Source organism: Ovis aries, chromosome X (assembly GCF_016772045.2).
Source record: "Ovis aries strain OAR_USU_Benz2616 breed Rambouillet chromosome X, ARS-UI_Ramb_v3.0, whole genome shotgun sequence".
Lineage (NCBI taxonomy): Eukaryota > Metazoa > Chordata > Mammalia > Artiodactyla > Bovidae > Ovis > Ovis aries.
The window spans coordinates 99,856,131-99,871,185 of NC_056080.1; the positions used below are offsets into that span (position 1 = coordinate 99,856,131).

At 42.6% G+C, this 15,055-nt stretch overlaps 1 protein-coding gene across 1 annotated transcript; it reads left to right on the top strand.

The window, feature by feature from the left end:
• Positions 1 to 1,321: 1,321 nt before the first annotated feature.
• Positions 1,322 to 14,949, top strand: CT55 (cancer/testis antigen 55). Its single transcript, XM_060408046.1, has 5 exons — positions 1,322 to 1,592; positions 4,530 to 4,714; positions 7,170 to 7,314; positions 12,543 to 12,655; positions 13,822 to 14,949. The coding sequence occupies exons 1-5, from the start codon at positions 1,502 to 1,504 to the stop codon at positions 14,011 to 14,013; spliced, it is 726 nt and encodes a 241-aa protein (XP_060264029.1). The 5' UTR covers positions 1,322 to 1,501; the 3' UTR covers positions 14,014 to 14,949.
• The last annotated feature ends 106 nt before the right edge of the window (positions 14,950 to 15,055 follow it).

A 15,055-nucleotide genomic window follows, 5' to 3' on the forward strand; every position in this document is an offset into this window, starting at 1 on the left:
CTTATATAGGGTGAGGGTAGAGGTGTGTCCAGGAGTCTGGCTGGAGGGATGCCTTAGTTTTGCCCTCTCCTTGATGTTGTTGTGCGCAGGGAGCATGCTCGGTAAGTACCCTGCTTTTGCTCACGGCTCTTCAAAAGTGGCAGTTGCGTTTAGTTTTTTTTTTTTTTTTTTGGTTTCTTTGTATCTTCTGTTCAGAATTTGCCTTAACTGCTGCTGCTGCTAAGTCGCTTCAGTCGTGTCCGTCTGTGCGACCCCATAGACGGCAGCCCACCAGGCTCCCCCATCCCTGGGATTCTCCAGGCAAGAACACTGCAGTGGGTTGCCATTTCCTTCTCCAGTGCATGAAAGTGAAAAGTGAGAGTGAAGTCGCTCAGTCGTGTCCGACTCTTTGCCACCCCATGGACTGCAGCCTACCAGGCTCCTCCGTCCATGGGATTTTCCAGGCAAGAGTACTGGCGTGGGATGCCATTGCCTTCTCCGGTGGTTTACTGAAGACAACCCAAATCCTCATTTAATATTCTTAATGTGACCATGTCTGCATGGTCCTTTCCCCCTCACCCCCACCCATGCTCAGCCAAATACTAGTCGGGATGCAATCCAAACTCCCTGCATGGTGCTACATCATTTGATCCTCCTCACTTAGCCACCCAGCTCACACTTTAAAATTGTCTCTCAGGACCATGAGTGCTTCGCTATAAAGCAGCAGTTGGCTCCAGCTTCCAAGCAGCTTTGTAGCTTTGCTCAGTCGTGTCCGACTCTTTGAGACTCTATCAACTGTAGCCCGCCAGGCTCCTCTGTCCATGGGATTTCCCAGGCAAAGAACACTGGAGTGGGTTGCCATGCCCTCCTCTGTGTTTTGAGCCCCAAGCTGATGCAAAAGTTTGACTTTTCCACAATATCGACGGTATTGGTTTAACGTTGAACAGAAAACTGTGCTTAGAGCGGATCACGGAACCCTCTGTGGAGCGTGTGTAGGGGTGAGGAGGTGGTGCTGTTGGGGTGTGGGTGGGTGTAGGAGTTCTAGAGGCAAAGGAGGCTTCTACACCTGGAAGCCCGCCTCCATCCTCAGGGCAAGTTGTGGTGCCATCTTCCAAAACAGGCACCAGGCTCTCCCTGCCCAATGGGCGAATTCGTCTACCCTAACAGATGCAAAAAAGGATTAGACTGGAAGCGACTTCCGGCATGGGCTCCAGGTTTCCACCTTCATCTGTGATGGGAGGAGCCACGAAGTCCCGCCCACCAGCTCGCTACATCTCAGGACCCTCCTCCCAGGAGTCTACGCCCGGATTGGCTGGAGAGTGGGAACCGTAAAGTTCTTCGTAGAGCAGCCTCAGCCAAGTCCTGTGTGAGGGCCTTACTAGAAGTTGGGCGGTGCAGAGAGGCAGGCACTGCCTCTAGGCAGCTGCTGTGATCAGAGTGCGGCTTGGAGGCAGAGGATTAGACAGAAGCAAGCCTCGTGCCCAGTGTCACGCGGAGCCCAGGTCGCCCTGACTATAGGACTATGCTCCGGTTTATTTCCAGGGCTCTTGCCTTTTGGAGGAAGGTGGACTTGTCGGAAGCAGAGAGGGAGCAGCATCAGAGGCTCCTGGAAGGTACTCACCTCATCCCTTCCTTCCCCTTGAGTACTTAACGGTGCGTCCCACTCCTAGTTCTAGGCCGCATGAGCCCAGAGGGGCGCTGTGTGCCCCAGGCAGCGCCTCCATGTAGGGAGGGGCGTCCGAGTCCCTGAACACAACCCGGAGCCCCGAGTCTATAGTTAATATGTTGATTGAGAAGCTCCCTGGGGAGCTGTGCCCCACCCTTGCATTTCCCCAAATGCCTTTGGAATTTGTGCCTGTGTTATGCGACTGCCTTTCCATACTGGGCATCACCCTGAATTGAGGGTAAATCTGCTATGGTTTCACAAAAGCGCGTGTTTGGGGGCAAATGGACGAATCATACATCTGTCCCCGGTCGGAGGGCAGGGGCCGCGTTTAACTTGCTCACCTTTGTGCCCTAAAAACTTGCCCCAGATTCTGCCACTGAGGGGTGACTCGGGGAGCATTGAGAAGGCGTCATTCTGTTGCTGGGAATCCGTTAAAATGAAAACGTTTGCTGAGAGAGTGGAGTCCCTGCTCTGGTTGCTTTAATTCTCTTGTGTACTGAGTGCTTGTCTGTGGCCAACCACTGGGCTCAGGGGCTGAGGGGCATCCACGTGCTTTAATCTTCAAAAATCTCCCCGAGAGAAGTCGCAGGGTTGTCGATCCGTTGGACGGCGGGGTCAGAGAGACACAGGCAGGGAGGACCGGACACCAGCTGGTGTCACCCAGACTCCAGGCCCTGCAAACGCTTCCCGACCTCTGCGCTCCCGCCGCAGGCGCTTCATGCCATGGGAGTAAATCCACTGTGCGCTCGCGTAGGGTGGCAATTTGCCAGAGACGGCTCTTGAGCAGCATTATTGCTTCAGCAGGGCCCCGGCTTCCAGGTGCCCGAATCTCCCTGCAGCTTCTGCAGGAGTTTGAGCCCCAGAGAGGTGGCTGAGTCTTAGCGAAGTTTGCGATGGGAGGCTGCTGCTTAGCTTTTAGCTGACACTGCATCATCCATTAATTTCCCTCCCAAGGAACAACACAGGAATCTTTGACCAGTTATCATGTGCCTGAGTGGAAGCTGTCTCTCTTGTATTTCTCTTTTTTCAGTGCTATGATTTAAAATAATAAATGTGACTCCTCCCCTTTCTTTTTTCTTTTCTTTTTTTTTTCAAATTTTCAGGATTTTCTTGGGTTGTGATTCTATAATCTGTTATAATCAAGTTATTCCCTAGCCTTCCCCAGTCAGTTCACCCAAGTCTTTGGTCAAGCACCTAAGGCATTGTGGTTCATAGCATGGGTTCTGCAGGCTGACCTCTAGGTTCAGACCCCAAATTATGGCTTACTAGCTGTGATGGTTCACAAAAATAAAATAAAATAAAATAAACCCAAGTGATTCAGATGCACATTTGGGCTAGATTTAAATCCCTAGATCTCTTTATGTGCTTTGTCTGGTGAGTTGCTCAAGAATTTCCAGATCTGCTGTTCATGCTGTTGTTTATTACAGTAAAATTACATACCATAATTGATACATTAGACTGTCTAGATGTAGATACCACGATAGCAATTAACATATAAGCTCTAACTGGTGGGAGGCACTCACAGTTCTAAGCAGTTGATATGTATATGTCAGTTAATATTTATAACAACCTTTTCCCACCAGCTTTATTGAGACATAATTGACATATAAAATTGTAGTTTAAGGTGTAAAATGTGATGATTTGATATATGTATACATTGTGAAATGTTTACACAATAAGGCTAGTTAATGCCTCTATCGCCTGATAAAATTATCTTATTTTTTGTGGTGATGAGATAGACTGGAACCTGGGACCCAAGTTGCTGCAGTGTTTGCACCTGTATACACCTCTCCTTGAGCAACAAAATGCAAAGAAACTGGGACCAAAAATAACAGCATGCGGGTGCAGTTGGGGCAAATTCCAGACCCAAAAGATACAAAGAGACCAAAAGCACCCAACTGCCATTTTTGAAGAGCCTGGAGCACAAGCAGGGGGTTGGGAGCAAAAGCAGGGTACTGTGCTTGCCCCCTGCATGCATCACCAGAAGGGTGTGCAAACTCCCTAAGCCACCTTTTAGGCCTGACCCCTGGACACACACTCCCATAAGGAGCCTGCTTGCCACCAGGCTCTGGGAGAAGTAAAGACGCCTGTTTGTTTCCTTAGCTACCCTCCCCCCATCCCCACCCCCAAGGGCCCCAGTAAAGCCTTGCCTGAATTTCTTGTCTGGCGTCTAGTCAATTTCAATTGATTAGGGAAGCCAAGACCCCTGGCCAGTAAGGTGAGACCATTTAAGATTCACCTTTGTGAATTCACATTGTCATTGCCCTGGTTTTACAGATGAAAACAAATTCAGAGAGGGTAAGAAATGAACCCCAGATTACACAGATTTAGGTAAGCTGGAAGAGCTGTGTGATTCGAAATCAGGTCAGGCTCCAGACTCAGCTTTCTTCACCTCAGAGACCCACTGCCTTGGGCATGGAGCCAGTGTGCCAAACAGAAATAAATGGTGGAACCAGCATTTCAATTTAAGTAATCTGCCTCCCAAATCCTGCACACTTTACCAGTATGTTCTACTCTCATTGTCATCTGTGTCTTAAATCTAACCCAATTTATTTTTAGATTTAATTCATTTTCTGCTATATCTTCTTTTGGTATCACCTACGCATGCATGCTCAGCCGTGTCTGACTGACTTTTTGCGACCCCATGAACTGTAGCCTGCCAGGCTCCTCTGTCCATGGGATTTTTCAACCTACTGGAGTAGGTTGCGTTTTCCTTCTCCAGATAATCTCGACCCAGGGATTGAACAGGCACCTCCTGAGTCTCTTGCATTGGCAGGCGGTTTCTTTACTACTGTGCCACCTGGGAAGCCCATCTTCCTCTGGTAGGGCTTCTTTATAATGTGTGTTTCCTTTGGAGAATAATGAAACCTTACTCATTTCTTAGGTCACATCGAGTCAAAAACTGTGCAAGGAGTCGTGACAAAGTTCTGTAGTAACTATGGCTTGATCGATGAGTTGATCTACTTCAGCAGTGATGTTGTGACTGGCAATGTGCTTCTGAAAGTTGGGCAAAAGGTTACTGCAGTTGTGGAGGAAAATAAAACATCTCATGGATTGAAAGCAATCAAAGTAAGATAAGTTTGGGAACTGTCTTTTTTCCAACCTTGTTTCTATTTATTCAGCCTGTCTGAGCAGTGGTTAGGACTTGGTGCTTCCACAGCAAGGGGCCCAGTTTCAATCCCTGGTTGGGGAACTAAGATCCCAAAAGCCACTCAGAGTGGACAAATAAATAAACTCTAAAAAATAAGCTTTTTGCTTTTAGGATAATTTAAACCATTGTCAACGTATTTATATATTTATATATATTATGTGTTCCAACCAATTTTGTCTCCTACTGTAACTGAGTCCAAGCTCGTTCTACTCATCCCATGACAGGCCAGTAAGTCTAGAAAAAAGGTGTTGGGGCAAGGAAAATCGACTTTATTTGGAAGGCAAGCAAACCGAGAAGGTGGCAGACTAATGCCCTAAGGAACGATCGTAATTCAGAGTAGATTTCAAGTTTCTTTCATGCTAGGGAAGAGGGGGAGCAGTGTGCCTAATCCGCTCGTGGACATCCTTCTGATTGGTTGGTGATGAGGAACTGGGTGGTATTTCAGAAGTCAACATTGTTAACCTTATGGTTCCAACTGGTCTGAGGTCTATGTGCTGGTGGTCAGCATGCAATTAACTTCTGCCGGCTGGTGGGGGTTTCAGTATCTGCTGAAAAGCTTAAAGGATATGGCTCAATATTATCTATAGTCCTTGTGGAGGAACTGAAGGGCCCTGATTTATGGCTAAACAATTATTTCGTCTTACTTGACTGTTTTCCTTTCTGTGTTTTCTTACTTCTCTGATAAATTTGCTCTTTGGAAGTTGGAGAAGGCTTAGGAAGCTAAAGCTTTTCTACAAACAAGAGGCAGGGTGCAGGGAGTGGGGGACAGAGGGTCTGTTCCCAGGAAAGGCCCACAGGGTCCCACTTGGTTTCACTATAAAGTATGGATTTTTGTTATATAACTTGGTTGATGGAAAACATTGAAATTTCCTTTGTGCCTTTCTTTCTTAAATGGTTAAGATATATGTTGTTATTAGTAGTAGTAGTATCTCTATTATTTAGATAGCAGCTCTCAACTGAATGCTTAATATAAACTTTCTCTAAATTTGGAAAGTTTTATATACACAAAATAATACAGAAATAATTCTAATTCTAGGATGAAAAAGCAAAAATCCAAAAAAAGAAAAAAGAGAAAAAGCAAAAATCCCCTTTCATGCCCTCCTGGGCAACTTTTATTCCTTAGTCATGGTGCTTTTATGAATTGTTGACATACTTGTGATCATTTGAGGGTACATTAGTAGTATATATATTATTAAATTTTCCTTCAAATAGTGCATAGATATTTATGCATAGTAAAAACATCTAGAGCAGGGTAAGTACCAGAATATAATATGGTCAGTGCTTATCTTTAGAAAGGTATTTATTGGGTTTACAGATTATGTGTAATTGGTTTTTGCTTTTTTCTTTTCTCTGCCTTGTATTTTTTGTACGATGAACATGTATTATTAGTGTAATTAGCAAAGAAAAATATAAAGACCTTTTCATTTTCAATAATAAAACTTTTGAATGCCTCTCTGTTATAGATAAATTAAGTCCTAATTTGACTTGTCTTTTAGAGCTATGCCCCCCCCGCCTTTATTTTCCCAACTTTTTGTCATGTTTTATAGCACTCTCCCACCAAGTGCCATGATCTGAAATCTTATGATTTTCCTCCTTGTTCACTACTTTTCCATGTGTTTTCTCTCCTCCTTTGCTATCTCCCTTGTCCTCAGCCCTATTCTCATTTGCTAGTAAAATCTTTCTCTTCTTTCACAGCCTAGATCAAATCCCATTTTCTCCAAGAAATTGTCCTGTATTCTCTGAATCATAAATTCTTTCCTTACTGGGAATTCCCAAAAGCCAGTTTTTGCACATATTTTTACTATTTGTCATACTTGCTTTGAATTCATTATTTTTGCATTTTACTCTCCTTTGGTTACGAATTCATACAGGCAGGAATAGTATCTTTTATTTTTGCATCTAATATGGTCAGTGCATTTAGTTTGTTGGTGCACAAATAATGTTTTCAGACACATTTTTAGAAATATATGGTGGTATAACACAAAGTGTGAGCCCTCAGTTAAACTATGGACTTTAATTAAATATAATTAATATTGATTCATCAATAGAACAAATGTACTAATTGAACAAATGCAAGATACTAGTAACAGGGGAAACTGCGAGTGCAGAAAAGGATATATGGGAAGCTCACGACTGAGTAACTGAACTGATGCTTAATTTTCCTAAACTGCTCTAAAACATAAAATTAAAGATATATGAAGCTCAGGCATAATTTTGTCATCTCATGTCTATGATATGTTTGCTACGTAAAATATATTCACCACTGTTTGTTATAGCTATTTAAACTATTTCTTAAACAACAATGATTTAAGCATATGTTTCTGATTTTTAAATTTTTGTTATGTGTGAAGTAAATGTTTCTTCTTCTCGTAGGTGGATGCTTTCTGTGATAATAGCCATGGCGATGAACTGCCAGATTCCTGTACTAGAATCTCACTTGGCTATATGAACTCTCTGATAGAAGGTGTTGAGTTCATTCATCACACAGCTTACTTCTCTCTAGATGTTGTTTGTAAAGGTACAGTTTATATATATATATATATATTTTTTTTATTAGATTGCTGAAATGTTCTTTTAATAAGCAGTGCAAAAGAGATTTTTGGAAATGCCAGATATATACACAAGATACTTTTCACAAAGACATTTCAAACATTGTAAATCATCTCTTCTTAAATGCTCCAACTTTGTCTTTTTTATTAATTAAACTTTTAATTTTATATTGGGGTATAGCTGATTAACAATGTTGTGATAGTTTCAAGTGGACAGCAAAGGGACTCAGCCAGAAAAGTAAAATATTTAAAATTAGGTTTTACCTATTTTTTAATTTTATAGATTGCATTTGAAGATGGTTATAGGCATCATTTCCAGGGTCAAATTTGTGACATGCTTAACACTAATTGGTAAGAGGATTTAATTATTTCTCCATTGTCCCTCACTCCAAGTGGAAGCTCTTTAATACTTGAGGTGTACTTTTGGAGTTGAAAATTATGTACAGCAAGGGACAGATACATTATATTTTTAAAAGTTCATCCTGTCATTTGTTGCATTCTCATTTATTAGATGGATTCACTAGTATTTGTGTAATTTTTCCATTCCTATAGGCATTGAATTTCTAATCTAACTGAAAAATATTATTCATACAAGTATACAGGGATAATGTTTTTTTTTATTCTTCAAAAGCTTTAAAATAAGGTTTGGAAGTAGCCTTGTACCTTTCTGTTGGTTCACAAACTGGCCCTGTACGTGGAAAACAAGCAGAGACCTAGAAAGAGGCAGGCCACTCTAGATGGGTAGGGAGCAAGTTTAATAAGCAAGGGAGTTTAATGTATGAACCTCATTTTGAGTGCACAAGTAGGTCTATACCCTCCCCTGCCAGAATTTTAACACTTTATACAGAGTCCTTGACAGAGTTCAGTCACAAATACCACCCAAATGGTCTCAGTGATACCTTACTCTGTCAAGGCTGTGTCCTTGAAACGTGGGAACAGTAGGTGGAAAATGCATTCCAAGGACCATGGAAGAGAGGAAGAGCCTCCAAGTGCCCAGGTCTAGTTTGTGGGTCAACCATGGTTACGTCTTCTCAGTAACCTCCTCCAACACATTCCAAGAGTGTGTGTATGTGTGTGTCCATTAATTATCAGGTATAACATTTTGTTATTTTATGCCTAAAGCAATGATTTGCTGGTTTGTTGATGCTTTCTCAATTTATTAATTCAGCTCAAGATAGAGTGCTAGATATTGGCAAGACCAAGATAACTAAGACTTTACTAAACCCCGCCTGCAAAGAGCTGATAGTTCAATTGGGAGAGACTGACATTAAAAGAATGTTTTTTTTTTTTTTTACAAAAAAAAAAAAAGAAAAAACACATTATTGAGTAGAGGAGACAGAATGATTGACTGCTATGGAGAGAACTGGGAAAGGCTGCCTGGGTGAGGTGCTTTCCCAGCTGGTCTCTGTACCCCTGCAACCCCCTGCCAGGCTGGATTTTGAAAGATGAATATAAGTAAAAATATTGCACCTAATTCCAAAGAGAAGTCCCCAAAAATGATTGTCTAGTGGCAGCTAGGATCTTAAGACCCATTTAGTCAGAAATACTAATGCTAAGAGAAGAAGCCCCTTGGATTGCTAAGCTCCAAAGGCAATCTCTTGGTCCCTATACACCATGTCAATAGGAAGTCACCACCAATGGTAGCCCTTGCTAGGAGAATTCTTCTCAAGATGGGAAACACTTGAACATGTTGGTAATGCCAAAGGAATTAATTGAAAGTGAAGAAGAGAGCAGGAAGGACTGATAAAACACAGTCCCTGGTTGTAAAGAGAGGATGGGACTCAAAGCACAGCTGGAGGGATTTACTGTTGCAAAATAAATCAAGCGAATTGAAATAATAGACTGACTGGGGTGAAAGAGCAGAGAAGGTGATGGCACCCCACTCCAGTACCCTTGCCTGGGAAATCCCATGGACGGAGGAGCCTGGTAGGCTACAGTCCATGGGGTCACTAAGAGTCAGACACGACTGAGTGATTTCACTTTCACTTTTCACTTTCATGCATTGGAAAAGGAAATGGCAACCCACTACAGTGTTCTTGCCTGGAGAATCCCAGGGATGGGGGAGCCTGGTGGGCTGCCATCTATGGGGTCACACAGAGTTGGACACGACTGAAGCGACTTAACAGCAGCAGCAGCAGCAGCAGCAGGGGGGAAAGAGAAAGTAAATGAAAAAAAGACTTGAGCACCTAACCAGTCATATTTAGAAATGTCAGAATAGCTGTTTTTAATCTGATTATAAAACCCAATGAAAATGATAAAAACTTGTTACAATTTAAAGCATAATAGGAATCTGCTGCTAAGTCGCTTCAGTCGTGTCCGACTCTGTGCGACCCCATAGACGGCAGCCCAACAGGCTTCCCCGTCCCTGGGATTCTCCAGGCAAGAATACTGGAATGGGCTGCCATTTCCTTCTCCAGTGCATGAAAGTGAAACGTGAAAGTGAAGTTGCTCAGTCGTGTCTGACTCCTAGTGACCCCATGGGCTGCAGCCCACCAAGCTCCTCCATCCATGGGATTTTCCAGGCAAGAGTACTGGAGTGGGGTGCCATTGCCTTCTCCAATAGGAATCTAAAAGAAGGAAAAATTGTGTTGATTTTTTTTGTTTTGTTCCACATCATGCTGAGTCCGTGTATGTTCTTTCCTGTTTCTGTTCATTCAACAGATACTTGAGTACCTCACTCTGTTCCAGGTACAGTTTTCAAAATACTTATATTCTAATGAGGTAGAAAGAGGTAGAACTCAGACAATATGCAAGTAAACCTCCCCCAGCCCCACTCCCAAAAGAGATACAGATTGTTTTCTGCTCTCCAGGACTTGAGGAAGGCATTGTGATAGTAAAACTGGGAGTAGAGTGAGGTGAGCTTTACTATAGACAGCAGGTTCCCGAAGGCCTCTCTGAGGAGGTGATACATGAGCTGAGACCTGAGGGAGACGAAGGAACCACCTGGGAAAAATATTTCACAGGGAAGAAATGTGAGAAAAGTCCTGATGTGGAAAAATGCTGGCATTGCCTCGGCAAAGAAGGAGGGGCAGGATGGCTGGAGCATCGTGAGTAGGCATCATATCTGTGTCAGCAGCTCAAGTTCGTTTGTTTTAGTTTTTTTTCAGAGTGTCTTCAGGTTTTTACAAATCCAAGTGCCTAAACAGTACCGTAATGCCTCTCCCCAGTCAACCCCCCGCCCCCATCTCCAAGGCAAAATACAGTTTTGAGTTTTTTTCCCCACCATATATTTAATTTGCTGGTCTAGAATTTTATAGATCTAATGAAATCAGGCATATATACTTCTTTGTTTAATACTTTTTTACTCAGAAGGGTATTTTTAGATTCATCTATGTTGTTGCATGTGTCTGTAGCTCATTCTGTATATCACAGTTTCTCCATTTTCCTATTGAAGGTCATGTTGGCTTCTGTCAGCTTTTGGCTATTACAAATAAAGCTGCTAAAAAACATTCTTATACAAGTCTTTTTTGTGAACATATGGTTTTCTTTGTCTGGGCTAGATTCTTAGGACTAAGCTTGAAACTGCTGAATCATAGTTTCAGGATAATGATAAATCTAGGGAGCTATGGGTTGAAAAATTAGGCATGGTTTTACTGAAAAAAGTAGTTTCAATAAAGACCTTAAAGAGAAGCGTAAAGAGGTGAGCTACACAGGGATTTATAGATCATATTAAGGATTTGGCCTTTTTGGGAGGGATGAACTTTGAACAATGATGTGATATGAAGTGAGTTATGTTTTAAGGTGTTCGCTTTGGCTGTCCTGCTGAGAATAGGTTACATGGGACAGGGATGGATTTGGGAACACAAGTTAGGAATCTATTGCAATAGTCCTGGTGAGAGATGATGGAAACTTGGCCAAGATTGGTAGAAAGGAAGGCTGTAAGGATTGCTTTGATTTTAGAAATACTTTGAAGTTAGAAATCAAAGTATTGGCTGATGGACTGGACATTTGGTGTGAAGGAAAGTGGAGTCAGGAGTTACTCCTAAGTGTTTTGCTGAAACAATGGTAAGGGTAGAGTTTCCATTTTTGAGATACGGAAAGACCAAGGAGCAAAACTGGGTGCATGAGAAGACTAGGAAGAGCTCAGCTTTAGACATAATAATTTGAGTAAACTTTTGGATATATGAATCTGAAATTGGTTAGAGCTCCAGTTACTGGAATTATCAGCCTATGGATATTATAGAAAGCCACACAAAGGAAATGTGGAGAGAAAGAAGACAAGAGGTCCCTTGTGTGGTCTTTGGTCCTTCTAAAATTTGGTTGTGATGGAACCAAGGAGAACAAAGAAAGGGCTATGATGGAACTAAAAAATGCTGGATCATAGGGTACAGAAATGTTTAATTTTAATAGATATTGCCAGCTTTCTGACAGAGAAGGCAATGGCACCCCACTCCAGTGCTCTTGCCTGGAAAATCCCATGGGCAGAGGAGCCTGGAAGGCTGCAGTCCATGGGGTCGCTAAGAGTCGGACACGACTGAGCGACTTCACTTTCACTTTTCACTTTCATGCATTGGAGAAGGAAATGGCAACCCACTCCAGTGTTCTTGCCTGGAGAATCCCAGGGACGGGGGAGCCTGGTGGGCTGCCGTCTATGGGGTCGCACAGAGTCGGACACGACTGAAGCGACGCAGCAGCAGCAGCAGCAGCAGCAGCAGCAGCCAGCTTTCTGAAGTGGTTGTATCAAGTTTCACTTTCAGTAGCAGCATTTGATAATTCTATTGGCTTTAAATGCTCCATGGTACATTTGGGCACTGTGACTCGCTTTTAACTTTTGTAAAATCTGTAAAGATTTGTTGACAGTTGAAAAATGTAAATTATATAGAGCTCATCGTTGGTCCAAAACACTTGAGAAAATTGTTTCTTCCTGTAGCAATATGTTCTTCTCCTATCAGTTCAGTTCAGTCACTCAGTTGTGTCTGACTGTGACCCCATGGGCTGCAGGCTTCCCTGTCCATCACCAACTCACAGCTTGAAGTCAGGAGAGAGAATCAATGCCTAAAAGATTATAAACTTCCTTTCTGACGGGAAGACAGGTTACCTGTTTTTAAATGTTTAAATGTTTTTAAATGTTTAAAATGGAACTTCAATATCATAGAATCTACTTTAGGGTATTCCAGCATCAGAGTAACTTGTGAAATTTCACATGAAAACATTGTGAGATAATTCCAACTTGATTTCTCTCCCTGGTGGGTTTTAGATTTTGAGCCTTATCAGGGTGACCGAGTAGAAGTTGTATTTTCCATCCAGCCAGACACACAAAGCAGAAAGGCCCTCTCAGTGAAGCCTCTGAGACACAAGCACGTGCACAAGGTAATTCATCTGATGTTGCCCTTGTTTGTTTTGACTTAGCCTGTTCGTGGTGATAATTTGCTGCTTTGGATTCTATTGGTTGGCTTGGAAAACCTAAAAGAAAATACATTCTTTGCCAAAGAGTTTTTTTATTGAAAAGGTGGTCCTTCTGAAAGGAAATAAAAAATAATATAGAAGACATATATAATTAAGATCTAAATTATACAGTTTATATGAGAGGTATTAAAATGTTGAGAGCAACAGAACAGGAAACAAATCATGTTCAGGGAATTGCTGGGGAAGAATGAATGGCATGGGTGAAGGGACTAGATCTTACAGTAAACGCTCGGTGTGGTTCGGGTCCTGGAGACTAATAGAAATTCAGTTTGCAGGCTTTCCCTGGTGGCTCAGCTGGTAAAGAATCCACCTGCAATGCGGGAGACCTGGGTTCGATCCCTGAGTTGGGACGATCCCCTGGAGGAGGGAAAGGCTACCCACTCCAGTACTCTGGCCTGGAGAATTCCATGGACTGTATAGTCCACGAGGTCGCAAAGAGTCAGATATGACTAAGCGGCATTCACTTTCACTTTTCACAGATGAAGCTTGAAATGTGACAGAGGAAGTGGGGGAAAAGATGTTCTGTTTACCACCACATTCCTTTCTTACTCAATCCTTTTCACTCTCACTGCTGTAACTGTGGAGGTTAATGGACAGAGTATGTTATATTTAGAGCAGGATTTCTAATACTAGACTTGAATCCACAGAGATTCTGACTGAATTGATGTGAGATGGGGTCTTGGCATGAGTAGTTTTACAAAGCGCTCCACTCTGGTGTCTCAAATGTGCCAGCCATGTTGGGAATCACTGATTTGGAGTGACCTACAGATTAAATCCAGGCTTCCCAGGTGACTCAGTGGTAAAGAATCCACCTGCCAATGTAGGAGACACTGGTTCGATCCCTGGGTCAGGAAGATTCCCCTGGAGAAGGAAATGGCAACCCACTCCAGTATTCTTGCCTGGAGAATCCTATGGACAGAGGAGCCTGGAGCACTGCAGTCCATGGAGTTGCAAAGAGTCAGATAGGACTTAGCGACTAAACAACAGATTAAATCCTGAGTGAGGAGATGCAGACCTTGTGAAAGTACAGGAGTCTTTTACATAAACATTTGCATTATTTGTAATTACAGGTCTGCATTACTAGCCTGCAGGGAAGAAATGGGGTGCTAGATGATACTATCTTTTTCACCTTGGAATCTCTGAAACTTCCTGATGGCTACATACCTCGAGTATCTGACATGGTCGATGCAGTCGTGGTGGAGAGTGTTCAGTCCTGCTATGTTTGGAGAGCAATTTCTATGACTCTAGTGAAAAGGGGGTAATAAGAAAGCAACGTTTTTATTCCCTGTGCATCTTTTCTTCTCTTGGCAATAAACGGCTTGGTTTAAATGTGTTCTGGAAAAAAAAATAGCTTAGTAAACCTCAACAGTTAATTCAAAGACAACCTTTAAAATCCTCTGTGGTCTAGCTAAATGGAATGCATCTTCTGAAGGGTGTTTAGCATTTTAAATTATTGATTAAAGGCATTTTCATCTTCATCCCTTGTAATAATTTATGTTCATGATATTCTGTTTTTAGTGGATGTGTTTATTTTTAAAAATTAATCTACATTCTGTGATTTTTTTCACCTTTCAGTGTTTCTAATCCAAGAAATGTTTCTTTAGAACTCATGTGCTTGTGGTCCAGCGGGACTACCATCTAGTGGTTAGTTCCCCACTTTATGTGGGTAGTTGGAGTCAATATTTTCTAGATTTTAGATAGTCACCCATTGGTCCACTTCAGAAAGAGTGATTGACTTCTAGGTGCTAGGGTTATAACCTTGAACACAATGGCCAAAATTCTGTGCCCTGATGGAACTTGTGTTCTGTGAATGCCCACCTGGCTTCCTGACCTATGGACTCTGCAGATAGAAAGGGGCCAGTGGGTGCTGCTGTGGCTCCAGATCCCTAGGAAAGTGGTTATTCCAAAGCAGCACCACACATTGTGGGAATTCCAGAAAAGTCCACCACTGGACTTGAAAGATGCATGGGCCTTGGCTTCTGCCAGCTCCCTACTGAATTCTCCTGTTTGGTTGACATAGAAGACTGTTCTTGGAGAGTGACAGCACACAGCTCATCTGAATCCAGCCTGCAGCTGGAGCCAAACTCAGACAACTCATATCTGCAACATGGCTCCCTAGACAAGAACTGACAAACCCTAGCTCATGAGCAATGTGCAGAATTGTAAATGTACAAATAAATGCTTGTTATCATAGACCACTGAGTTTGGGACATTATTGTTGCTATAGCTAATACAGACTTTTAACAAATAAATGACCCTCACTAATATACCCAGACACATGCACACACTATCTGCTCTGCACTG